At 57.5% G+C, this 27,401-nt stretch overlaps 1 protein-coding gene across 1 annotated transcript in view; it reads left to right on the forward strand.

Annotated features, from left to right (window-relative positions):
- LOC137466458 (EVI5-like protein) overlaps positions 1–26,786 on the forward strand; it is a 59,875-nt gene extending 33,089 nt beyond the window's left edge. Inside the window, exons 9-17 of the mRNA XM_068178185.1 lie at positions 7,164–7,196; positions 13,855–13,986; positions 15,360–15,488; positions 16,889–16,990; positions 18,080–18,208; positions 19,467–19,613; positions 22,040–22,135; positions 24,123–24,218; positions 26,548–26,786. Coding sequence (XP_068034286.1) covers positions 7,164–7,196; positions 13,855–13,986; positions 15,360–15,488; positions 16,889–16,990; positions 18,080–18,208; positions 19,467–19,613; positions 22,040–22,135; positions 24,123–24,218; positions 26,548–26,742 — 1,059 coding nt within the window. The 3' untranslated portion in view covers positions 26,743–26,786. The remainder of the gene's footprint in view (positions 1–7,163; positions 7,197–13,854; positions 13,987–15,359; positions 15,489–16,888; positions 16,991–18,079; positions 18,209–19,466; positions 19,614–22,039; positions 22,136–24,122; positions 24,219–26,547) is intronic.
- The last annotated feature ends 615 nt before the right edge of the window (positions 26,787–27,401 follow it).

A 27,401-nucleotide genomic window follows, 5' to 3' on the forward strand; every position in this document is an offset into this window, starting at 1 on the left:
CACTGTGTCACTGTCACTGTGTCACTGTGTCACTGTGTCACTCTGTCACTGTGTCACTGTGTCACTGTCACTGTGTCACTGTGTCACTGTCACTGTGTCACTGTCACTGTGTCACTGTGTCACTGTCACTGTGTCACTGTCACTGTGTCACTGTGTCACTGTGTCACTGTCACTGTGTCACTGTGTCACTGTGTCACTCTGTCACTGTGTCACTGTGTCACTGTCACTGTGTCACTGTGTCACTGTCACTGTGTCACTGTCACTGTGTCACTGTGTCACTGTGTCACTGTCACTGTGTCACTGTCACTGTGTCACTGTGTCACTGTGTCACTGTCACTGTGTCACTGTCACTGTGTCACTGTGTCACTGTGTCACTGTCACTGTGTCACTGTGTCACTGTGTCACTCTGTCACTGTGTCACTGTGTCACTGTCACTGTGTCACTGTGTCACTGTGTCACTGTCACTGTGTCACTGTCACTGTGTCACTGTGTCACTGTGTCACTGTCACTGTGTCACTGTCACTGTGTCACGGTGTCACTGTCACTGTGTCACTGTGTCACTGTCACTGTGTCACTGTCACTGTGTCACTGTGTCACTGTGTCACTGTCACTGTGTCACTGTCACTGTGTCACTGTCACTGTGTCACTGTGTCACTGTCACTGTGTCACTGTGTCACTGTCACTGTGTCACTGTCACTGTGTCACTGTCACTGTGTCACTGTGTCACTGTCACTGTGTCACTGTCACTGTGTCACTGTGTCACTGTCACTGTCACTGTGTCACTGTGTCACTGTGTCACTGTCACTGTGTCACTGTGTCACTGTGTCACTGTGTCACTGTCACTGTGTCACTGTCACTGTGTCACTGTGTCACTGTGTCACTGTGTCACTGTGTCACTGCCACTGTGTCACTGTGTCACTGTGTCACTGTCACTGTGTCACTGTCACTGTCACTGTGTCACTGTCACTGTGTCACTGTCACTGTGTCACTGTGTCACTGTCACTGTGTCACTGTGTCACTGTCACTGTGTCACTGTCACTGTGTCACTGTGTCACTGTCACTGTGTCACTGTGTCACTGTCACTGTGTCACTGTGTCACTGTGTCACTGTGTCACTGTCACTGTGTCACTGTGTCACTGTCACTGTGTCACTGTGTCACTGTGTCACTGTGTCACTGTGTCACTGTGTCACTGTCACTGTGTCACTGTGTCACTGTGTCACTGTGTCACTGTCACTGTGTCACTGTGTCACTGTGTCACTGTCACTGTGTCACTGTGTCACTGTGACACTGTGTCACTGTGTCACTGTCACTGTGTCACTGTGTCACTGTGTCACTGTGTCACTGTCACTGTGTCACTGTGTCACTGTGTCACTGTGTCACTGTGTCACTGTCACTGTGTCACTGTCACTGTGTCACTGTCACTGTGTCACTGTGTCACTGTCACTGTCACTGTGTCACTGTGTCACTGTCACTGTGTCACTGTGTCACTGTGTCACTGTGTCACTGTGTCACTGTGTCACTGTCACTGTGTCACTGTGTCACTGTGTCACTGTGTCACTGTGTCACTGTCACTGTGTCACTGTGTCACTGTGTCACTGTCACTGTGTCACTGTCACTGTGTCACTGTGTCACTGTCACTGTGTCACTGTGTCACTGTGTCACTGTGTCACTGTCACTGTGTCACTGTCACTGTGTCACTGTGTCACTGTGTCACTGTGTCACTGTCACTGTGTCACTGTGTCACTGTGTCACTGTGTCACTGTCACTGTCACTGTGTCACTGTGTCACTGTGTCACTGTCACTGTGTCACTGTGTCACTGTCACTGTCACTGTGTCACTGTCACTGTGTCACTGTGTCACTGTCACTGTGTCACTGTCACTGTGTCACTGTGTCACTGTCACTGTGTCACTGTGTCACTGTGTCACTGTCACTGTGTCACTGTCACTGTGTCACTGTGTCACTGTGTCACTGTCACTGTGTCACTGTCACTGTGTCACTGTGTCACTGTCACTGTGTCACTGTGTCACTGTGTCACTGTGTCACTGTCACTGTGTCACTGTCACTGTGTCACTGTGTCACTGTCACTGTGTCACTGTCACTGTGTCACTGTCACTGTCACTGTGTCACTGTCACTGTGTCACTGTGTCACTGTGTCACTGTCACTGTGTCACTGTGTCACTGTGTCACTGTGTCACTGTGTCACTGTCACTGTGTCACTGTCACTGTGTCACTGTGTCACTGTCACTGTGTCACTGTGTCACTGTGTCACTGTCACTGTGTCACTGTGTCACTGTGTCACTGTGTCACTGTCACTGTGTCACTGTGTCACTGTCACTGTGTCACTGTCACTGTGTCACTGTGTCACTGTGTCACTGTGTCACTGTGTCACTGTCACTGTGTCACTGTGTCACTGTCACTGTGTCACTGTGTCACTGTGTCACTGTCACTGTGTCACTGTGTCACTGTGTCACTGTGTCACTGTGTCACTGTCACTGTGTCACTGTCACTGTGTCACTGTCACTGTGTCACTGTGTCACTGTCACTGTGTCACTGTGTCACTGTCACTGTGTCACTGTCACTGTGTCACTGTCACTGTGTCACTGTGTCACTGTCACTGTGTCACTGTCACTGTGTCTCTGTGTCACTGTGTCACTGTCACTGTGTCACTGTCACTGTGTCACTGTCTCTGTGTCACTGTGTCACTGTGTCACTGTGTCACTATGTCACTGTCACTGTGTCACTGTGTCACTGTCACTGTGTCACTGTCACTGTGTCACTGTGTCACTGTGTCACTGTGTCACTGTGTCACTGTCACTGTGTCACTGTCACTGTGTCACTGTGTCACTGTGTCACTGTCACTGTGTCACTGTGTCACTGTGTCACTGTGTCACTGTGTCACTGTCACTGTGTCACTGTCACTGTGTCACTGTGTCACTGTCACTGTGTCACTGTGTCACTGTGTCACTGTGTCACTGTCACTGTGTCACTGTGTCACTGTGTCACTGTGTCACTGTGTCACTGTGTCACTGTCACTGTGTCACTGTGTCACTGTGTCACTGTCACTGTCACTGTGTCACTGTCACTGTCACTGTGTCACTGTCACTGTGTCACTGTGTCACTGTGTCACTGTCACTGTCACTGTGTCACTGTCACTGTGTCACTGTGTCACTGTGTCACTGTGTCACTGTGTCACTGTGTCACTGTCACTGTGTCACTGTGTCACTGTCACTGTGTCACTGTGTCACTGTGTCACTGTGTCACTGTCACTGTGTCACTGTCACTGTGTCACTGTGTCACTGTCACTGTGTCACTGTGTCACTGTGTCACTGTGTCACTGTCACTGTCACTGTGTCACTGTGTCACTGTGTCACTGTGTCACTGTGTCACTGTCACTGTCACTGTGTCACTGTCACTGTGTCACTGTGTCACTGTGTCACTGTGTCACTGTCACTGTGTCACTGTCACTGTGTCACTGTGTCACTGTGTCACTGTGTCACTGTCACTGTGTCACTGTCACTGTGTCACTGTGTCACTGTGTCACTGTGTCACTGTGTCACTGTCACTGTGTCACTGTGTCACTGTCACTGTGTCACTGTGTCACTGTGTCACTGTCACTGTCACTGTGTCACTGTGTCACTGTGTCACTGTGTCACTGTCACTGTCACTGTGTCACTGTCACTGTGTCACTGTGTCACTGTGTCACTGTGTCACTGTCACTGTGTCACTGTCACTGTGTCACTGTGTCACTGTCACTGTGTCACTGTGTCACTGTCACTGTGTCACTGTCACTGTGTCACTGTGTCACTGTGTCACTGTCACTGTCACTGTCACTGTGTCACTGTCACTGTGTCACTGTGTCACTGTCACTGTGTCACTGTGTCACTGTGTCACTGTGTCACTGTCACTGTGTCACTGTGTCACTGTCACTGTGTCACTGTCACTGTGTCACTGTGTCACTGTGTCACTGTGTCACTGTCACTGTGTCACTGTCACTGTGTCACTGTGTCACTGTCACTGTGTCACTGTCACTGTCACTGTGTCACTGTCACTGTGTCACTGTCACTGTGTCACTGTGTCACTGTGTCACTGTGTCACTGTGTCACTGTCACTGTGTCACTGTGTCACTGTCACTGTGTCACTGTCACTGTGTCACTGTGTCACTGTGTCACTGTGTCACTGTCACTGTGTCACTGTCACTGTGTCACTGTGTCACTGTCACTGTGTCACTGTGTCACTGTGTCACTGTGTCACTGTCACTGTGTCACTGTCACTGTGTCACTGTGTCACTGTGTCACTGTGTCACTGTGTCACTGTGTCACTGTGTCACTGTCACTGTGTCACTGTCACTGTGTCACTGTCACTGTCACTGTGTCACTGTCACTGTGTCACTGTGTCACTGTGTCACTGTGTCACTGTCACTGTGTCACTGTCACTGTGTCACTGTCACTGTCACTGTGTCACTGTCACTGTGTCACTGTGTCACTGTGTCACTGTGTCACTGTCACTGTGTCACTGTCACTGTGTCACTGTGTCACTGTCACTGTGTCACTGTGTCACTGTCACTGTGTCACTGTGTCACTGTCACTGTGTCACTGTGTCACTGTGTCACTGTGTCACTGTCACTGTCACTGTGTCACTGTGTCACTGTGTCACTGTGTCACTGTGTCACTGTCACTGTCACTGTGTCACTGTCACTGTGTCACTGTGTCACTGTGTCACTGTGTCACTGTCACTGTGTCACTGTCACTGTGTCACTGTGTCACTGTCACTGTGTCACTGTGTCACTGTCACTGTGTCACTGTCACTGTGTCACTGTGTCACTGTGTCACTGTCACTGTCACTGTCACTGTGTCACTGTCACTGTGTCACTGTGTCACTGTCACTGTGTCACTGTGTCACTGTGTCACTGTGTCACTGTCACTGTGTCACTGTGTCACTGTCACTGTGTCACTGTCACTGTGTCACTGTGTCACTGTGTCACTGTGTCACTGTCACTGTGTCACTGTCACTGTGTCACTGTGTCACTGTCACTGTGTCACTGTCACTGTCACTGTGTCACTGTCACTGTGTCACTGTCACTGTGTCACTGTGTCACTGTGTCACTGTGTCACTGTGTCACTGTCACTGTGTCACTGTGTCACTGTCACTGTGTCACTGTGTCACTGTGTCACTGTGTCACTGTGTCACTGTGTCACTGTCACTGTGTCACTGTCACTGTGTCACTGTGTCACTGTCACTGTGTCACTGTGTCACTGTGTCACTGTGTCACTGTCACTGTGTCACTGTCACTGTGTCACTGTGTCACTGTCACTGTGTCACTGTGTCACTGTCACTGTGTCACTGTCACTGTGTCACTGTGTCACTGTGTCACTGTCACTGTCACTGTCACTGTGTCACTGTCACTGTGTCACTGTGTCACTGTCACTGTGTCACTGTGTCACTGTGTCACTGTCACTGTGTCACTGTGTCACTGTGTCACTGTCACTGTGTCACTGTGTCACTGTGTCACTGTGTCACTGTGTCACTGTCACTGTGTCACTGTCACTGTGTCACTGTGTCACTGTCACTGTCACTGTGTCACTGTGTCACTGTGTCACTGTCACTGTGTCACTGTGTCACTGTCACTGTGTCACTGTGTCACTGTGTCACTGTGTCACTGTCACTGTGTCACTGTGTCACTGTGTCACTGTGTCACTGTGTCACTGTGTCACTGTCACTGTGTCACTGTCACTGTGTCACTGTGTCACTGTCACTGTGTCACTGTGTCACTGTGTCACTGTCACTGTCACTGTGTCACTGTCACTGTGTCACTGTGTCACTGTCACTGTGTCACTGTCACTGTGTCACTGTGTCACTGTGTCACTGTCACTGTCACTGTGTCACTGTCACTGTGTCACTGTGTCACTGTCACTGTGTCACTGTCACTGTGTCACTGTGTCACTGTCACTGTGTCACTGTCACTGTGTCACTGTGTCACTGTCACTGTGTCACTGTGTCACTGTCACTGTCACTGTCACTGTGTCACTGTGTCACTGTCACTGTGTCACTGTCACTGTGTCACTGTCACTGTGTCACTGTCACTGTGTCACTGTGTCACTGTGTCACTGTGTCACTGTGTCACTGTGTCACTGTCACTGTGTCACTGTGTCACTGTGTCACTGTGTCACTGTGTCACTGTGTCACTGTCACTGTGTCACTGTGTCACTGTCACTGTGTCACTGTGTCACTGTGTCACTGTGTCACTGTCACTGTGTCACTGTGTCACTGTCACTGTGTCACTGTCACTGTGTCACTGTCACTGTGTCACTGTGTCACTGTGTCACTGTCACTGTCACTGTGTCACTGTGTCACTGTGTCACTGTCACTGTGTCACTGTGTCACTGTCACTGTCACTGTGTCACTGTCACTGTGTCACTGTGTCACTGTGTCACTGTGTCACTGTCACTGTGTCACTGTGTCACTGTGTCACTGTCACTGTGTCACTGTCACTGTGTCACTGTGTCACTGTGTCACTGTCACTGTGTCACTGTCACTGTGTCACTGTGTCACTGTGTCACTGTCACTGTGTCACTGTGTCACTGTCACTGTCACTGTCACTGTGTCACTGTCCCTCTGTCCCTCTATCCCGCTGTCCCTCTTTCCCCCTGTCCCTCTGTCCCTCTGTCCCTCCATCGCTCTGTCCCTCTCTCCCTCTGTCCCCCTGTCCCCCTGTCCCCTCTCTGTCCCCCTGTCCCCCTGTCCCCTCTCTGTCCCCCTGTCCCCCTGTCCCCTCTCTGTCCCCCTGTCCCCCTGTCCCGTCTCTGTCCCCCTGTCCCCCTGTCCCCTCTCTGTCCCTCTGTCCCCCTGTCCCTCTGTCCCGCTGTCCCCCTGTCCCTCTGTCCCCTCTCTGTCCCTCTTTCCCTCTGTCCCTCTCTGTCCCCCTGTCCCCCTGTCCCCTCTCTGTCCCCCTGTCCCCCTGTCCCCTCTCTGTCCCCCTGTCCCCCTGTCCCCTCTCTGTCCCCCTGTCCCCCTGTCCCCTCTCTGTCCCTCTGTCCCTCTGTCCCCTCTCTGTCCCCCTGTCCCCTCTCTGTCCCCCTGTCCCCCTGTCCCTCTGTCCCCTCTCTGTCCGTCTGTCCCGCTGTCGCTGTCTCTGACCCGTCTCTGTCTCTGTCCCTCCCCCAGGAGAGCGCGGCCCTGGCCGATCGCCTCATCCAGGTACGGCCCCGACATCCCGGCATTCCCGACATCCCAGCATTCCCAACATTCCCGACATCCCAACATTCCCGACATCCCGGCATTCCCGACATCCCGGCATTCCCAACATCCCGACATCCCGACATTCCCGACATCCCGGCATTCCCAACATCCCGGCATTCCCGACATCCCAGCATTCCCAACATCCCGACATTCCCGACATCCCGGCATTCCCGACATCCCGACATTCCCGACATCCCGGCATTCCCGACGTCCCAGCATTCCCGACATCCCGGCATTCCCGACATCCCGACATTCCCAACATCCCAGCATTCCCAACATCCCGACATTCCCGACATCCCGGCACCGTCACCATCCCGGCATTCCCGACATGCCGACATTCCCGACATCCCGGCATTCCCGACATCCCGACATTCCCGACATCCCGGCACCGTCACCATCCCGGCATTCCTGACATCCCAACATTCCTAATATTCCCAATCTTCATCCCAACATTCCTGGTATTCCCCATCATCATCCCCATCATCATCCCGACATTCCCAACATTCCCGATATTCCCGACATTCCCGACATTCCCGATCATCATCCCCATCATCATCCCGACATTCCCGACATTCCCAACATTCCCAATCCTCATCCCAACATTCACGATATATCCGATAATCATTCCCATCATCATCCCGGCATTCCGAACATTCCCGACATTCCCGATATTCCTGATAATCATCCCCATCATCATCCCGACATTCGCGATATTCCCGACATTCCCGACATTCCCGATATTACTGATAATCATCCCCATCATCATCCCGACACTCCCAACATTCCTGATAATCATCCCGATTTTCCCGACATTCCCCATCATCATCCCGGCATTCCCGACATTCCCGACATTCCCGATATTCCCGATCATCATCCCCATCATCATCCCAACATTCCCGGCATTCCCGATATTCACGACATTCCCGACATTCCCCATCATCATCCCCATCATCATCCCGACATTCCCGACATTCCCGACATTCCCGATATTCCCGATCATCATCCCCATCATCATCCCGACATTCCCGACATTCCTGACATTCCTGGCATTCCCGATATTCCCGACATTCCCGACATTCCCCATCATCATCCCCATCATCATCCCGACATTCCCGCTATTCTCAATAACCCCAATCATCCCGATATTCCTGATTTTCTCTCCCACTTTTCCCAATTTTCCCCCGATATTCCCAATTTTCCCAATTTTTTCCCCGATATTCCTGATAGTCCCGATATTCCCGATTTTCTCTCCCACTTTTCCCAATTTTTCCCGATTTTTTCCCAATTTTCCTGATTTTTTCCTGCTTTTTCTCCCGATTTTCCCCGAATTTTTTCCCCCAGTTTTTCCCCAATTTTCCCTGAATTTTCCCCCAGTTTTTCCCAATTTTCCCCAATTTTTCCCTGATTTTTTTCCCCAACTTTCCCTGATTTTTTCCCCGTGATTTCCCAATTTTTTCCCAATTTTCCCCAGTTTCCCCCCTGATTTTTCCCGATTTTTTCCCCTAATTTTCCCTGATTTTTCCCCAATTTTCGCCAATTTTCCCAATTATTTCCCCCGATTTTCCCCCCAATTTTTCCCATTGATTTCCCGATTTTTCCCATTGATTTCCCGATTTTTCCCATCGCTTTTCCCGATTTCTCCCATGGATTTTCCCGATTTCTCCCATTGATTTCCAGATTTTTCCCATTGATTTTTCCCATTGATTTTTCCCATTGATTTTTCCCATTGATTTTTCCCATTGATTTCCCCGATTTTTCCCATTGATTTCCCGATATTTCCCATCGATTTCCCCGATTTTTCCCATTGATTTTCCCGATTTCTCCCATGGATTTTCCCATTGATTTCTCCCTTTGATTTTCCCGATTTCTCCCATTGATTTTCTGATTTTCCCATTGATTTTCCCATTGATTTCCTGATATTTCCCATTGATTTCCCCATTGATTTTCCCTTTGATTTTCCCGATTTCTCCCATTGATTTTCTGATTTTCCCATTGGTTTTCCCATTGATTTTTCCCATTGATTTTCTGATTTTCCCATTGATTTTCCCATTGATTTTTCCCATTGATTTTCTGATTTTTCCTATTGATTTTCCCATTGGTTTTCCCATTGATTTTTCCCATTGATTTTCTGATTTTTCCTATTGATTTTCCCATGATTTCTCCCATTGATTTTCTGATTTTCCCATTGGTTTTCCCGATTTTTCCCATTGATTTCCCGATATTTCCCATTGATTTTCCCGATTTCTCCCATTGATTTTCTGATTTTCCCATTGATTTTCCCATTGATTTTTCCATTGATTTTTCCCATTGATTTTTCCATTGATTTTTCCCATTGATTTTCTGATTTTTCCCATTGATTTTCCCGATTTTTCCCATTGATTTCCCGATTTCTTCTATTGATTTCTCCAATTGATTTTCCCATTGATTTTTCCCATAGATCTTTTCCATTGATTTTTCCCATTGATTTCCCCGATTTTTCCCATTGATTTTTCCCATTGATTTTCCCGATTTTTCCCATCGATTTTCCTGATTTCTTCCATTGGTTTTGCCAATTTTTCCCATTGGTTTTCCCATTGGTTTTCCCATTGATTTTCCCATTGATTTTCCCATTGATTTTCCCGATTTCTCCCATTCATTTTCCCATTGATTTTTCCCATTGGTTTTCTGATTTCTCCCATTGATTTTACCGATTTTTCCCATTGATTTTCCCATTGATTTTTCCCATTGATTTTTCCCATGGATTTCCCGATTTTCCCCATGGATTTCCCGATTTTCCCATCGGTTTTCCCATTGATTTTCCCATTGGTTTCCCGATTTCTCCCATTGATTTCCCGATTTTTCCCATTGATTTTCCTGATTTTCCCGAATTTTCCGCATTTCCTTCTCCTCCTTTCCCTGCCCTCCCCCAGCCCCGCTTTTGGGCTTTTTTTTCCTTTTTTCCGCTTTTTCTTTCCGCTTTTCCGGAGGCTCCCGCACTCCTTGGTGGGATTTGGGGAATTTTTGGGGAATTTGGGGGGAATTTTGGGGAATTTTTGGGGAACCTTGGGAGATTTGGGGGAATTTTGGGGAAATTCTGGGGAATTTGGGGAATTTTTGGGGGAATCTTGGGGGATTTGGGGGGAATATTTTGGGGAATTCGGGGGAATTTTGGGTGGAAATCTGGGGGGGGGATTTTGGGGGAATTGGGGAATTTTTTTAGGAATCTTGGGGTATTTTTGGGAAATTTTGGAGAAATTTGGGAGAATTTGGAGGAAATTCTGGGGAATTTGGGGAATTGTTTGGGGAATTTTTTGGGGAAATTTTGGGAATTTTTTGAGGAATCTTGGGGGATTTGGGGGAAATCTGGGGGGAATTTTGGGGAATTTTTGGGAATTATGGAGGAATTTGGGGGAATTATGGAGAAATTTTGGGAATTTGGGGGAATTTATTTTGGAATCTTGGGGGATTTGGGAGGAATTTGGGGAAATTCAGGGGAATTTTTGGGGGGAATTTTGGGGAAATTCAGGGGAATTTCGGGGGGATTTGGGGGAAATTTTGGGGATTGTGGAGGAATTTCAGGGAATTTTGGAGAAATTTTTGATAAAATTGGGAATTTGGGGGGAATTTTTTGGGGAATCTTGGGGGATTTGGGGGAATTTTGGGGTATTTTTGGGGGAATTAGGGAGGATTTTGGGGAAATTCTGGGGAACTTGGGGAATTTTTTGGGGAATTTTTTGAGGAATTTTGGGGGAATTTTTGGGGGGAAAATTGGGGGAAGATTTTAGGGATTTTTTTGGGAATTATGGAGGAACTTGGGGGAGTTTTGGAGAAATTTTCGGAATTTGGGGGGAATTTTGGGAAATTTTTATGGGAACCTTGGGGGATTTGGGGAAATTTAGGGGGATTTTTGGGAATTTTGGAGAAATTTGGGAGGATTTGGGGAAATTCTGGGGAATTTTGGGGATTAACGTGGGAATTTTGGAGAAATTCGGGGAATTTTGGGGAATTTTTTTGGGAATCTGGGGGGATTTGGGGAAATTTTGGGGGGGTTTTGGGGAGATTTTGGGAATTTGGGGGAATTCGGGAGGATTTGGGGGAATTTTCTGGGAGATTTGGGGGGGTTTTTTTGACTCTTGGGGAATTTTGGGGACTTTTCAGGAAGTTTCAATTTTGGGGGATTTTGAGGGATTTTGGGGAATTTTGGGGAAATTTTGAAATTCAGTGAAATTTTGGGGAGATTTTGAGGAAATTTTGGGAAATTTGGGGGGATTTTGAGGAATTCTGGGGGGAAATTTGGGGTTTGGGGATTTGGGGAGGGGACAAACGGCCCTGGAGGTCCCCACGGGGCTGGTGGCACCTCCGTTGTCACCTCCCTGTCCCTGGTGTCACCTCCCTGTCCCCGGTGTCACCCCCGGGGCTGGTGTCACCTCCCGGTGTCACCTCCCTGTCCTTGGTGTCACCTCCCTGTCCCTGGTGTCACCTCCCTGTCCCCTTTGTCACCTCCCTGTCCCTGGTGTCACTGCCCAGGGCTGGTGTCACCTCCCTGTCCCCGGTGTCACCTCCCTGTCCCTGGTGTCACCTCCCTGTCCCCTTTGTCACCTCCCTGTCCTTGGTGTCACCTCCCTGTCCCTGGTGTCACCTCCTTGTCCCTGGTGTCACCTCCCTGTCCCCTTTGTCACCTCCCTGTCCCCAGTGTCACCCCCGGGGCTGGTGTCACCTCCCGGTGTCACCTCCCGGTGTCACCTCCCTGTCCCTGGTGTCACCTCCCTGTCCCCTTTGTCACCTCCTTGTCCCTGGTGTCACTGCCCAGGGCTGGTGTCACCTCCCTGTCCCTGGTGTCACCTCCCTGTCCCTGGTGTCACCTCCCTGTCCCTGGTGTCACAGCCCAGGGCTGGTGTCACCTCCCGGTGTCACCTCCCTGTCCCTGGTGTCACCTCCCTGTCCCCGGTGTCACCCCCGGCGCTGGTGTCACCTCCCTGTCCCCTTTGTCACCTCCTTGTCCCTGGTGTCACCTCCCTGTCCCTGGTGTCACTGCCCAGGACTGGTGTCACCTCCTGGTGTCACCTCCCTGTCCCCTTTGTCACCTCCCTGTCCCCAGTGTCACCCCCGGGGCTGGTGTCACCTCCCGGTGTCACCTCCCTGTCCTTGGTGTCACTGCCCAGGGCTGGGGTCACCTCCCTGTCCCCTTTGTCACCTCCCTGTCCCTGGTGTCACCTCCCTGTCCCCTTTGTCACCTCCCTGTCCTTGGTGTCACCTCCCTGTCCCTGGTGTCACCTCCTTGTCCCTGGTGTCACCTCCCTGTCCCCTTTGTCACCTCCCTGTCCCCAGTGTCACCCCCGGGGCTGGTGTCACCTCCCGGTGTCACCTCCCTGTCCCCTTTGTCACCTCCTTGTCCCTGGTGTCACTGCCCAGGGCTGGTGTCACCTCCCTGTCCCCGGTGTCACCTCCTTGTCCCTGGTGTCACTGCCCAGGGCTGGTGTCACCTCCCGGTGTCACCTCCCTGTCCCCTTTGTCACCTCCCTGTCCCTGGTGTCACTGCCCAGGGTTGGTGTCACCTCCCGGTGTCACCTCCTTGTCCCTGGTGTCACCTCCCTGTCCCCTTTGTCACCTCCCTGTCCCCGGTGTCACTGCCCAGGGCTGGTGTCACCTCCCGGTGTCACCTCCCTGTCCCCGGTGTCACTGCCCAGGGCTGGTGTCACCTCCCGGTGTCACCTCCCTGCCCCCGGTGTCACTCACTGTCCTCCCAGTGCCACCACAGCCGAGCCGGCTCTGCCCTGGGGGCAGGAGGTGACGATGTCCCCAATGTCCCCAGTGTCCCCAGTGTCCCCAGTGTCCCCGGTGTCCCCAGTGTCCCCAGTGTCCCCAGTGTCCCCGGTGTCCCCAGTGTCCCCAGTGTCCCCAATGTCCCCAGTGTCCCCAGTGTCCCCAGTGTCCCCAGTGTCCCCAATGTCCCCAGTGTCCCCAGTGTCCCCAATGTCCCCGGTGTCCCCAGCTGACACGGGCACAGAAGGTGACAATGTCCCCGGTGTCCCCAGTGTCCCCAGTGTCCCCGGTGTCCCCAGTGTCCCCAGTGTCCCCAGCTGACACGGGCACAGGAGGTGACAATGTCCCCAGTGTCCCAAATGTCCCCAGGGCCAGGTGACACTGTCCCCGATGTCCCCAATGTCCCCGTGTCCCCAGGGCCAGATGACACTGTCCCCAATGTCCCCAATGTCCCCGTGTCTCCAGGGCCAGGTGACACTGTCCCCGATGTCCCCAATGTCCCCGATGTCCCCCATCTCCCCGATGTCCCAGATGTCCCTGATGTCCCCGTGTCCCCAATGTCCCCGTGTCCCCAGGGCCAGGTGACACTGTCCCCAATGTCCCTGTGTCCCCAATGTCCCTGTGTCCCCGATGTCCCTGTGTCCCCGATGTCCCCCTGTCCCTGATGTCCCCCTGTCCCTGATGTCCCCGTGTCCCTGATGTCCCCATGTCCCCATGTCCCCAATATCCCCATGTCCCCGTGTCCCCAGGGCCAGGTGACACCGTCCCCGATGTCCCTCATGTCCCTGATGTCCCCGTGTCCCCGATGTCCCGATGTCCCCGATGTCCCCGTGTCCCCGATGTCCCCATGTCCCTGATGTCCCCGTGTCCCCAGGGCCAGGTGACGCGGGCGCAGGAGGCCGAGGAGAACGACGTCATCCGGCGGGAGCTGGCGCTGGTGCGGCAACGCTGCAGCTCGGCCACCGAGAGCCTGAGACGGGCACAGAGCACCATCCGGGAGCTCCAGGTGTGTCCCCTGTGTCACCTGAGTGTCCCCTGTGTCACCTGAGTGTCACCTGTGTGTGTCACTGTCACCTGTGTGTGTCACTGTCACCTGTGTGTGTCACCGTGTGTGTCACTGCCCCGGTGACAACGCTGCAGCTCGGCCACCGAGAGCCTGAGACGGGCACAGAGCACCATCCGGGAGCTGCAGGTGTGTCACCTGTGTCACCAGAGTGTCACCTGTGTCACCTGAGTGTCACCTGTGTGTGTCACTGTGTCACCTGTGTGTGTCACTGTCACCTGTGTGTGTCACCGTGTGTGTCACTGTGTGTGTCACTGCTCCGGTGACAACGCTGCAGGTGATCTTTGGTGGCATTTGGTGGCATTCGGTGGCATTTGGTGACCATTGGTGACATTTGGTGGCATTTGGTGGCATGTGGTGACACTTGGTGACATTTGGTGACATTTGGTAGCTCCCATCTCTCAAAGCAGCTCATGGCAGGTGAGAGGTGACATTTGGTGACATTTGGGGACACTTGGGGACATTTGGTAACTCCCATCGCTCAGAGGAGCTCGTGGCAGGTGGGAGGTGACACTTGGGGACCTTTGGTGACATTTGGTGACCTTTGGTGACACTTGGGGACATTTGGGGACAGGGTAACTCCCGTCTGAGCGAGGAGTTCGTGGAGGGCAGGGACGATGGGGAGGTGACACTTGGTGACATTTGGGGACATTTGGTACCTCCCGTTTCTCAGAGGAGCTCATGGCAGGTGGGAGGTGACACTTGGGGATACTTGGTGACATTTGGGGACATTTGGGGACATTTGGGGACAGGGTAACCCCCGTCTGAGCGAGGAGTTCGTGGTGGGCAGGGACGATGGGGAGGTGACACTTGGTGACACTTGGGGACATTTGGTAACTCCCATCTCTCAAAGCAGCTCATGGCAGGTGGGAGGTGACACTTGGGGACACTTGGTGACACTTGGGGACATTTGGGGACATTTGGTGACATTTGGGGACAGGGTAACCCCCATCTGAGCGAGGCATTCGTGGTGGGCAGGGACGATGGGGAGGTGACACTTGGGGACCTTTGGGGACATTTGGTAACTCCCGTTTCTCAGAGGAGCTCATGGCAGGTGGGAGGTGACGCCTGGTGACCTTTGGTGACATTTGGGGACATTTGGTGACATTTGGGGACATTTGGGGACAGGGTAACCCCCGTCTGAGCGAGGAGTTCGTGGAGGGCAGGGACAATGGGGAGGTGACACTTGGTGACATTTGGGGACATTTGGTAACTCCCGTTTCTCAGAGGAGATTGTGGCAGGTGGGAGGTGACACTTGGGGACATTTGGTGACCTTTGGTGACATTTGGGGACATTTGGTGACATTTGGGGACAGGGTAACCCCCGTCTGAGCGAGGAGTTCGTGGCGCACCTGGAGACGGAGCTGGAGCGGTCGCGGCTGCGCGAGAGCGAAACCCTGGGGGCCCTCAAGGAGATGCAGGACAAGGTCCTGGACATGGAGAAGGTGACACTGGGGACACCAGGGTGGCACTGGGGGTGGCAGGGTCCCAATGGGGTGGGGAGGGTCCCATGGGTGGCCTTGGGGACAGGGAGGGACTTTGGGGACAGGGAGGGTTCCAGGAGATGCAGGACAAGGTCCTGGACATGGAGGAGGTGACACTGGGGACACCAGGGTGGCACTGGGGGTGGCACCAGCGATGGGAAGGGCCTTGGGGACAAGGAGGGTCCCATGGGTGGCCTTGGGGACAGGGAGGTGACAATGGGGACAGGGAGGGTTCCAGGAGATGCAGGACAAGGTCCTGGACATGGAGAAGGTGACACTGGGGACACCAGGGTGGCACTGGGGGTGGCACCAGCGATGGGAAGGGCCTTGGGGACAAGGAGGGTCCCATGGGTGGCCTTGGGGACAGGGAGGGACTTTGGGGACAGGGAGGGTTCCAGGAGATGCAGGACAAGGTCCTGGACATGGAGGAGGTGACAATGGGGACACCGGGGTGGCACTGGGGTGGCACCAGGGGTGACAAGGTTCCAGGGGGACAGGGAGTGGCCCTGGGTGTGGGGGTGTCACATGGGTGGCCTTGGGGACAGGGAGGGTCCCATGGGTGGCCTTGGGGACAGGGAGGGGACAGGGAGGGTCCCACGGGTGGCCTTGGGGACAGGGAGGGGACAGGGAGGGTCCCATGGGTGGCCTTGGGGACAGGGAGGGTCCCATGGGTGGCCTTGGGGACAGGGAGGGGACAGGGAGGGTCCCACGGGTGGCCTTGGGGACAGGAGCTGTCCCAAGTGGCCTGTGAAGGTCCCCCTATCTGTCCCTTCTGATGTCCCCGTGCCCCCCCTGTTGTCCCCATGTCCCTTCTGATGTCCCCATGTCCCTGCTGATGTCCCCGTGTCCCCTCTGATGTCCCCGTGTCCCTGCTGATGTCCCTGTGTCCCCATGTCCCCTCTGATGTCCCCGTGTCCCCTCTGATGTCCCTGTGTCCCCGTGTCCTCGCCGATGTCCCCATGTCCCTGCTGATGTCCCCGTGTCCCCTCTGATGTCCCCATGTCCCCTCTGATGTCCCCGTGTCCCCTGTGATGTCCCCATGTCCCCATGTCCTCACCGATGTCCCCGTGTCCCTGCTGATGTCCCCGTGTCCCCTCTGATGTCCCCGTGTCCCCGCCGATGTCCCCGTGTCCCCTCTGATGTCCCCGTGTCCCCGTGTCCCCTCTGATGTCCCCGTGTCCCCGCCAATGTCCCCGTGTCCCCTCTGATGTCCCCGTGTCCCCGTGTCCTCACCGATGTCCCCGTGTCCCCGCTGATGTCCCTGTGTCCCCTCTGATGTCCCCATGTCCCCTGTGATGTCCCCGTGTCCCCGCTGATGTCCCCGTGTCCCCTCTGATGTCCCCGTGTCCCCGTGTCCCCAGCGGCAGCCGCTGCTGCCGGACGAGTCCAGCGTGGTTCGGCTGCAGGAGGAGCTGCAGGAGCTGGCACTGAGTGACCTCGGGGACATCGGGGACAGCTGGCAGGTGAGACCTGGGGACACTGGGGACACCTGAGTGACCGGGGGGACAGCTGAGTGACCGGGGGGGACAGCTGAGTGACACTGGGGACACCTGGCACTGAGTGACCTCGGGGACATCGGGGACAGCTGGCAGGTGAGACCTGGGGACACCTGAGTGACACTGGGGACACCTGAGTGACCAGGGGGACAGCTGGCAGGTGTCTCAACTGTCCTGAGGTGTCCCCGGGTGTGTCACCTGCCCAGGTGTGTCCCCAGGTGTGTCCCCAGCTGTCCCAGGGTGTGTCCCCAGGTGTGTCTCAGGTGTCCCCAGGTGTCCCAGGGTGTGTCCCAGGTGTCCCCGGGTGTGTCACCTGCCCAGGTGTGTCCCCAGGTGTGTGCCCAGGTGACCCAGGGTGGCTTCCCAGGTGTGTCACCTGACCAGGTGTGTCCCAGGGTGTGTCCCCAGGTGTGTCACCTGACCAGGTGTGTCCCAGGGTGTGTCCCCAGGTGTGTCACCTGACCAGGTGTGTCCCAGGGTGTGTCCCCAGGTGTGTCACCTGCCCAGGTGTGTCCCCAGGTGTGTGCCCAGGTGTCCCAGGGTGGCGTCCCAGGTGTCCCCAGGTGTGTCACCTGACCAGGTGTCCCAGGGTGGATTCCCAGGTGTGTCCCAGGTGTCCTCAGGTGTGTCACCTGCCCAGGTGTGTCACCTGCCCAGGTGTGCCCCCAGGTGTGTCTCAGGTGTCCCAGGGTGTGCCCCCAGGTGTCCCCAGGTGTGCCCCCAGGTGTGTCTCAGGTGTCCCCAGGTGTCCCAGGGTGTGTCACCTGCCCAGATGTGCCCCCAGGTGTGTCCCCAGGTGTGTCTCAGGTGTCCCAGGGTGTGCCCCCAGGTGTCCCCAGGTGTGCCCCCAGGTGTGTCTCAGGTGTCCCCAGGTGTCCCAGGGTGTGTCACCTGCCCAGATGTGCCCCCAGGTGTGTCCCCAGGTGTCCCAGGGTGTGTCCCAGGTGTGTCACCTGCCCAGGTGTCCCAGGGTGGATTCCCAGGTGTGTCCCCAGGTGCCCCCAGGTGTGTCCCCAGGTGTCCCTGGGTGTGTCACCTGCCCAGGTGTGTCCCCAGGTGTGCGGGGGCCGCTGGAAGGAGTCGCGGGCGCTGCACGAGGCCGTGCTGGGGGCGCAGCTCCGCGAGAGCCAGGCCCAGGTGGAGCTGAGAGCGCTGAGACAGCGGGTGCTGCACCTGGAGACACAGGTACCAAACTGGGACGGACTGGGACAAACTGGGAGGGACTGGGATGGACTGGGAGGGACTGGGATGGACTGGGACAAACTGGGAGGGACTGGGAATGGAGCTGAGACAGCGGGTGCTGCACCTGGAGACACAGGTACCAAACTGGGACGGACTGGGACAAACTGGGAGGGACTGGGATGGACTGGGAGGGACTGGGATGGACTGGGACAAACTGGGAGGGACTGGGAATGGAGCTGAGACAGCGGGTGCTGCACCTGGAGACACAGGTACCAAACTGGGACGGACTGGGACAAACTGGGAGGGACTGGGATGGACTGGGAGGGACTGGGATGGACTGGGACAAACTGGGAGGGACTGGGAATGGAGCTGAGACAGCGGGTGCTGCACCTGGAGACACAGGTACCAAACTGGGACGGACTGGGAGGGACTGGGATGGGACTGGGAAGGACTGGGATGGACTGGGACAGACTGGGATGGGACTGGGATGGGCTGGGATGGGACTGGGATGGGACTGGGATGGGCTGGGATGGACTGGGATGGGACTGGGATGGGACTGGGATGGGACTGGGAGGGACTGGGATGGGACTGGGATGGACTGGGATGGACTGGGACAGACTGGGATGGACTGGGACAGACTGGGACAGACTGGGACGGACTGGTAATGTTGCTGGGGATACTGGGAACTGAACTGGGAGCACTGGGAGAGCCGGGACCAGGGTCTATCCTGGTTCATCCCCGGTTAATCCCGGATCAATCCCAGGTCTGTTCCAAGTTAATCCCAGGTTTATCCCAGGTTTAATCCCGAGTTTATCCTGGTTAATTGCGGGTTTATCTGGGTTTATCCCAAGTTTATCCCGGTTAATCCCGAGTTTATCCCAGTTAATCCCGGGTTTATCCCGGCTCTAGGGGCGGATCCAGCGGTCGGTGCTGGGCCGGGCCGAGCAGGCCTGCGCCGGCCTGCGGGAGCAGGGCTGGGTTAATCCCGGGTTTATCCCGGTTAATCCCAAGTTTATCCCGAGTTTATCCCGGTTAATCCCGAGTTTATCCCAGTTAATCCCGGGTTTATCCCGGCTCTAGGGGCGGATCCAGCGGTCGGTGCTGGGCCGGGCCGAGCAGGCCTGCGCCGGCCTGCGGGAGCAGGGCTGGGTTAATCCCGGGTTTATTCCGGTTAATGCTGGGTTTATTCCGGTTAATGCTGGGTTTATCTGGGTTAATCCCGAGTTTATCCCGGTTAATCCCGGGTTTATCCCGGCTCTAGGGGCGGATCCAGCGGTCGGTGCTGGGCCGGGCCGAGCAGGCCTGCGCCGGCCTGCGGGAGCAGCTCCGCGCCGCGGCCGCCCAGAGCCAGGGGCTGCAGGCCCAGCTCAGCGAGAGCCACCGCAAACACGCCGAGGCACAGTGCAAGGTGGGACAGCATCGGGGACAACGGGGGGTTGGGGACACCGGGGACACCGGGGACAGTGGGGACAGTGGGGACACCGGGGACAACGGAGACATTGGGGACACCGGAGACAGTGGGGATAACAGGGACACTGGGGACAGCGGGGACAGTGGGGACAACGGAGACAGTGGGAACACCGGGGACAATGGGGACAGTGGGGATAACAGGGACAGTGGGGACAACGGGGACAGTGGGGACATTGGGGACATTGGGGACAGTGGGGATAACAGGGACAGTGGGGACATTGGGGACAACGGAGACAGTGGGGACATTGGGGACAGTGGGGATAACAGGGACACTGGGGACAGCGGGGACAGTGGGTACATTGGGGACAGTGGGGCCAACGGAGACAGTGGGGACAGTGGGGACAATGGGGACAGTAGGGATAACAGGGACAGTGGGGACAATGGGGACATTGGGGACAACAGAGACAGTGGGGACACCGGGGACAGTGGGGATAACAGGGACAGTGGGGTCATTGGGGACAACGGAGACATTGGGGACAACGGGGACAGAGGGGACAACAGGGCCAACGGAGACAGTGGGGACACCGGGGACAGTGGGGATAACAGGGACACCGGGGACAGTGGGGACACTAGGGACAGTGGGGACAACGGGGACATTGGGGACAATGGGGACAGTGGGGACAGCGGGGACAGTGGGGACAGTGGGGACAATGGGGACAGTGGGGACAGTGGGGATAACAGGGACAGTGGGGACATTGGGGACAGTGGGGACACCGGGGACAGTGGGGACAGTAGGGGCAGTGGGACACTGGGGACATTGAGGACAGCATCAGGGACAGTGGGGACAACAAGGACACTGGGGACAATAAGGGGATTGGGGACACTGGGAGTATTGGGGATATTAGGGACAGTGGGGACATTGAGGACATTGGGGACAATGGGGACAGTGGGGACATTGTCCCCTGGTTGTCCCTTGCTGTCCCCACGCTGTCCCCACGCTGTCCCCGATGGCAGGGCTGTCCCCGTGGTGTCCCCGTGGTGTCACTGGGGTGTCCCCGTGGTGTCCCCGTGGTGTCCCTGGGGTGTCCCCGTGGTGTCCCCGTGGTGTCCCTGGGGTGTCCCCGTGGTGTCCCCGTGGTGTCCCCGTGGTGTCCCCGTGGTGTCACTGGGGTGTCCCCGTGGTGTCCCCGTGGTGTCCCTGGGGTGTCCCCGTGGTGTCCCCGTGGTGTCCCCATGGTGTCCCCGTGGTGTCACTGGGGTGTCCCCGTGGTGTCCCCGTGGTGTCCCCGTGGTGTCACTGGGGTGTCCCCGTGGTGTCCCTGGGGTGTCCCCGTGGTGTCCCTGGGGTGTCCCCGTGGTGCCCCGTTTTGTCCCCGTGGTGTCCCCGGGTGTCCCCGGGTGTCCCCGCGGTGTCCCCGGGGTGTCCCCAGTGGCAGGGGTGTCCCAGGGGTGTCCCTGTGGTGTCACTCGGTGTCCCCGTGGCGTCCCCATGGTGTCCCTGGGGTGTCCCCAGTGGCAGGGCTGTCCCCGTGGTGTCCCCGGGTGTCCCCGTGGTGTCCCTGGGGTGTCCCCGGTGGCAGGGCTGTCCCAGGGCTGTCCCCGTGGTGTCCCCGGGTGTCCCCGTGGTGTCCCCGTGGTGTCCCTGGGGTGTCCCCGGTGGCAGGGCTGTCCCCGTGGTGTCCCCGTGGTGTCCCTGGGGTGTCCCTGTGGTGTCACTGGGTGTCCCCATGGTGTCCCCGTGGTGTCCCTGGGGTGTCCCCGGTGGCAGGGCCATCCCAGGGGTGTCCCTGTGGTGTCACTCGTGCTGTCCCCACGGTGTCCCCGGGTGTCCCCATGGTGTCCCTGGGGTGTCCCCGGTGGCAGGGCTGTCCCCGTGGTGTCCCCGGGTGTCCCCGTGGTGTCCCTGGGGTGTCCCCGGTGGCAGGGCTGTCCCAGGGCTGTCCCCGTGGTGTCCCCGGGTGTCCCCATGGTGTCCCCGTGGTGTCCCTGGGGTGTCCCCGGTGGCAGGGCTGTCCCGGGGCTGTCCCCGTGGTGTCCCCGGGTGTACCCGCGGTGTCCCTGGGGTGTCCCCGTGGTGTCCCCGGGTGTCCCCGTGGTGTCCCTGGGGTGTCCCCAATGGCAGGGGTGTCCCAGGGGTGTCCCCGTGGTGTCCCCGCGGTGTCCCTGGGGTGTCCCCGGTGGCAGGGCTGTCCCGGGGTTGTCCCCGTGGTGTCCCCGTGGTGTCCCCGCGGTGTCCCTGGGGTGTCCCCGGTGGCAGGGCTGTCCCCGTGGTGTCCCCGCGGTGTCCCTGGGGTGTCCCCGGTGGCAGGGCTGTCCCCGGGTGTCCCCGCGGTGTCCCTGGGGTGTCCCCGGTGGCAGGGCTGTCCCGGGGCTGTCCCCGGGTGTCCCCGCGGTGTCCCCGAGCGGTGACAGCGCTGTCCCCAGAGCAAGGAGGAGGTGATGGCCGTGCGGCTGCGCGAGGCCGACAGCATGGCCGCCCTGGCCGAGATGCGGCAGCGTGTGGCAGAGCTGGAGATCCAGGTACGGGGACGGGGGGACAGCGGGGGGACATCGGGGACAATGGGGGTATTGGGGACATCAGGGACATTGGGGGACATCAGGGACATCGGGGAAATTGGGAACGCGGGGACATTGGGGACATTGGGGGACATTGGGGACGTAGGGGACATGGGGGACATCAGAGACATGGGGGACATCAGGGACATGAAGGGGATGGGGAACATCAGGGACATTGGGGACATCGAGGACATGGAGGGGATGGGGAACATCAGGGACATGGGGACATTGGGGACATCGGGGAAATCGGGAACGCGGGGACATTGGGGACATGGGGGACATCAGAGACATGGGGGACATCGGGGACATGGAGGGGATGGGGAACATCAGGGACATTGGGGACATCGAGGACATGGAGGGGATGGGGAACATCAGGGACATGGGGACATTGGGGACATCGGGGAAATCGGGAACGCGGGGACATTGGGGACATGGGGGACATCAGAGACATGGGGGACATCGGGGACATGGAGGGGATGGGGAACATCAGGGACATTGGGGACATCAGGGACATGGAGGGGATGGGGGACATCAGGGACATGGGGACATTGGGGACATCGGGGAAATTGGGAACACGGGGACATTGGGGACATCGGGGACATGGAAGGGATGGGGGACATGGGGACATCAGGGACATGGGGACATCGGGGACATGGAGGGGATGGGGGACATGGGGACATCAGGGACATGGGGACATTGGGGACATCGGGGAAATTGGGAACGCGGGGACATTGGGGGCATTGGGGATGTGGGGGACATGGGGGACATCAGAGACATGGGGGACATCAGGGACATGGAGGGGATGGGAGACATCAGGGACATGGGGACATTGGGGACATCGGGGAAATTGGGAACGCGGGGACATTGGGGACATGGGGGACATCAGAGACATGGGGGACATCGGGGACATGGAGGGGATGGGGAACATCAGGGACATTGGGGACATCGGGGACATGGAGGGGATGGGGGACATCAGGGACATGGGGACATTGGGGACATCGGGGAAATTGGGAACGCGGGGACATTGGGGACATCGGGGACATCAGAGACATGGGGGACATCGGGGACATGGAGGGGATGGGGAACATCAGGGACATGGGGACATTGGGAACACGGGGACATTGGGGACGTGGGGGACATGGGGGACGTCAGAGACATGGGGGACATCGGGGACATGGAGGGGATGGGGGACATGGGGACATTGGGGGATGTGGGGCACATGGGGGACACTGGGGACAGCAGAGACACTGGGGACATCAGGGACATTGGGGACGTGGAAGGGATTATGAGGACATTGGGGAATATCAGGGACACTGAGGGGACATGGGGGACACTGGGGACATCAGGGACATTGGGACATCAGGGGGACACGGGGGACATCGGGGACATGGAGGGGATGGGGGACCTTGGGGACACTGGGGACATCAGGGGGACACCGGGGACATCGGGGACATGGAGGGGATGGGGGACCTCGGGGACACTGGGGACATCAGGAACATGGGGACATCAGGGACATTGGGGACGTGGAAGGGATTATGAGGACATTGGGGATCATCAGGGACACTGAGGGGACATCAGGGACACTGGGGACATCAGGGACATTGGGACATCAGGGGGACACGGGGGACATCGGGGACATGGAGGGGATGGGGGACAGGGGGATTTGGGGACACGGGGATTTGGGGACATGGAGGGGACACGGGGGACATGGGGGACACAGAGGGGACGGGGGACATGGGGGACACTGGGGACATGGCGGACATCGGGGACACGGGGATATGGAGAGGATGGGGGGACGTGACAGGGTTGGGGGACATGGGGACATGGTGGGGACACGGGGAGATGAAGGACATGGGGACATGGGGACACAGAAGGGGACAGGAGGGGCCAGGTGGCCGCAGTGTCCGCTCAGTGTCCCCTGGTGTCCCCGGGTGTCCCCGGGTGTCCCCAGCAGGAGGAGGGGCGCCTGCAGGGCCAGCTGGAGCACTCGGACGCGGCGCAGTACATCCGGCACCTGCAGGGACACATCCGGCAGCTCAAGGCCGAGGTGGGGACACTGGGGACATCTCTGGGGACATTGGGGACATCAGGGAAACGGGACATCTGGGACACGGGGGATGTTGGGGACATTGGGGACACGGGGGATGCGGTACATCCGGCACCTGCAGGGACACATCCGGCAGCTCAAGGCCGAGGTGGGGACACTGGGGACATCTCTGGGGACATTGGGGACATCAGGGACACTGGGGACATCTGGGACACTGGGGATGTTGGGGACATTGGGGACATCAGGGAAACTGTGGACATCTGGGACACGGGGGATGTTGGGGACATTGGGGACATCAGGGACACTGGGGACATCTGGGACACTGGGGATGTTGGGGACATTGGGGACATCAGGGAAACTGGGGACATCTGGGACACTGGGGATGTTGGGGACATTGGGATCACTGGGGACATTGGGGATTTTGGGGACTTTGGGGACATCTGGGACGTTGGGGAGTTTGGGGACATCTGGGACATTGGGGACATCATTGGGGACATCATTGGGGACATTGGGGACATCAGGAAGACTGGGGACATGACTGGGGACATTGGGGACATCACTGGGGTCACTGGGGACATTGGGGATGTTGGGGACTTTGGGGTCACTGGGGACTTTGGGGATTTTGGGGACTTTGGGGACATCTGGGACGTTGGGGAGTTTGGGGACATCTGGGACATTGGGGACATCTGGGACGTTGGGGAGTTTGGGGACATCTGGGACATTGGGGACATCATTGGGGACATCATTGGGGACATTGGGGACATCAGGAAGACTGGGGACATGACTGGGGACATTGGGGACATCACTGGGGTCACTGGGGACATTGGGGATGTTGGGGACTTTGGGGTCACTGGGGACTTTGGGGATTTTGGGGACTTTGGGGACATCTGGGACGTTGGGGACATCATTGGGGACATCATTGGGGACATTGGGGACATCAGGAAGACTGGGGACATGACTGGGGACATTGGGGACATCACTGGGGTCACTGGGGACATTGGGGATGTTGGGGACATTGGGGACTTTGGGGTCACTGGGGACTTTGGGGACTTTGGGGACTTTGGGGACATCTGGGACGTTGGGGATGTTGGGGACATTTGGGGACAGCAGGGACACTGGGCTGCACCAGGGGACATAGGGGATATGGGGGGTTGGGGACACTGGGGACATCCTGGTGGCATCCAGGGGGGCTGGAGGAGGTGACAGGGGTTGGGGACACCTGGGTGGCACCCGGCAATGTCCCCTCAGTGCCACTGGTGGCATTCCCTGTGCCACCAGCGATGTCCCCTCAGTGCCACATGGCCTGGGGACAGCTGGTGACAACGCGTTCTCCTGTGTCCTCCCTCCTGCCCTTCTCTGTTGGCCTTTGTCCCCTCCTGTCCCTGTCCCTGCTGTCCCCTCTGTCTGTCCCCTGTCCCTGTCCCCATCCCCATTCCTGTCCTTGTGCCCTCGCTGTCCCCTCCTGTCCCCGTCCCCGTCCCCATTCCTGTCCTTGTGCCCTCGCTGTCCCCTCCTGTCCCTGTCCCTGCTGTCCCCTGTCCCTGCTGTCCCCTCTGTCTGTCCCCTGTCCCTGTCCCCGTCCCCATTCCTGTCCTTGTGCCCTCGCTGTCCCCTCCTGTCCCCGTCCCTGTCCCCATTCCTGTCCTTGTGCCCTCGCTGTCCCCTCCTGTCCCTGTCCCTGCTGTCCCCTGTCCCTGCTGTCCCCTCTGTCTGTCCCCTGTCCCTGTCCCCGTCCCCATTCCTGTCCTTGTGCCCTCGCTGTCCCCTCCTGTCCCCGTCCCTGTCCCCATTCCTGTCCTTGTGCCCTCGCTGTCCCCTCCTGTCCCCGTCCCTGTCCCCATTCCTGTCCTTGTGCCCTCGCTGTCCCCTCCTGTCCCTGTCCCTGCTGTCCCCTGTCCCTGCTGTCCCCTCTGTCTGTCCCCTGTCCCTGTCCATGTCCCCATTCCTGTCCTTGTGCCCTCGCTGTCCCCTCCTGTCCCCGTCCCCGTCCCCATTCCTGTCCTTGTGCCCTCGCTGTCCCCTTCTGTCCCCATCTGCGTCCCTCTCCTTGTCCCCATCCCCTCCCCTGTCCCTGTCCCTTCCTTGTCCCTTCCCTGTCCCCTCCCCTCTCCCATCCCCTCTCTGTCCCCTGTCCCTGCTGTCCCCTCTGTCTGTCCCCTGTCCCTGTCCCTGTCCCTGCTGTCCCCTGTACCTGCCATCCCCTGTCCCTGCTGTCCCCTGTCCCTGTCCCTGTCCCTGCTGTCCCCTGTCCCTGTCCCTGTCTCTGTCCCTGCTGTCCCCTCTGTCTGTCCCCTGTCCCTGTCCCTGCTGTGCCCTGTCCCTGTCCCAGATCCGGCTGCTGCGGGGGCCGCTGTCCTTCGGCGCGGTGGCCTTGGGGACACGCCTGGGGGACGAGGACTCGCTGGGCTCCTCGGACGAGGAGCTGCCACCGCCCTTCGCCCTGACCCCAGGGGACATCGGGGACACCGGGGACACCGGGGACAGCAGCGACAGCGAGCCTGAGGTGGCACCCACAGCACCGTGACCCACGGGGGACATCGGGGACACCGGGGACATTTGGAACAGAAGCGACAGTGAACCTGAGGTGGCACTGATGGCACCGTGACCCACAGGGGACATCCGGGACACCGGGGACAGCAGTGACAACCTGAGGTGGCACCCATGGCACCGTGACCCACAGGGGACATCGGGGACACCGGGAACAGCAGTGACATTGAACCGGAGGTGGCACCCACAGCACCGTGACCCACGGGGGACATCGGGGACAGCGGGGACAGCAGTGACACTGAAACCGAGGTGGCACCCATGGCACCGTGACCCATGGGGGACATCGGGGACACCGGGGACAGCAGTGACAGCCCAAGGTGGCACCCACAGCACCGTGACCCACGGGGGACATCAGGGACACCGGGGACAGCAGTGACAACCTGAGGTGGCACCCATGGCACCATGACCCATGGGGGACATCGGGGACACCGGGGACATTTGGAACAGAAGCGACAGTGAACCTGAGGTGGCACTGATGGCACCGTGACCCACGGGGGACATTGAGGACATCGGGGACAGCAGTGACAACCTGAGGTGGCATTGACGGCACCGTGACCTGAGGGGACATCGGGGACACCAGGGACAGCCCAAGGTGGCACCCATGGCACCATGACCCACAGGGGACATTGGGGACAT

This window comes from Anomalospiza imberbis, unplaced genomic scaffold (genome assembly GCF_031753505.1).
Source record: "Anomalospiza imberbis isolate Cuckoo-Finch-1a 21T00152 unplaced genomic scaffold, ASM3175350v1 scaffold_218, whole genome shotgun sequence".
In the NCBI taxonomy this organism is placed as follows: domain Eukaryota; kingdom Metazoa; phylum Chordata; class Aves; order Passeriformes; family Viduidae; genus Anomalospiza; species Anomalospiza imberbis.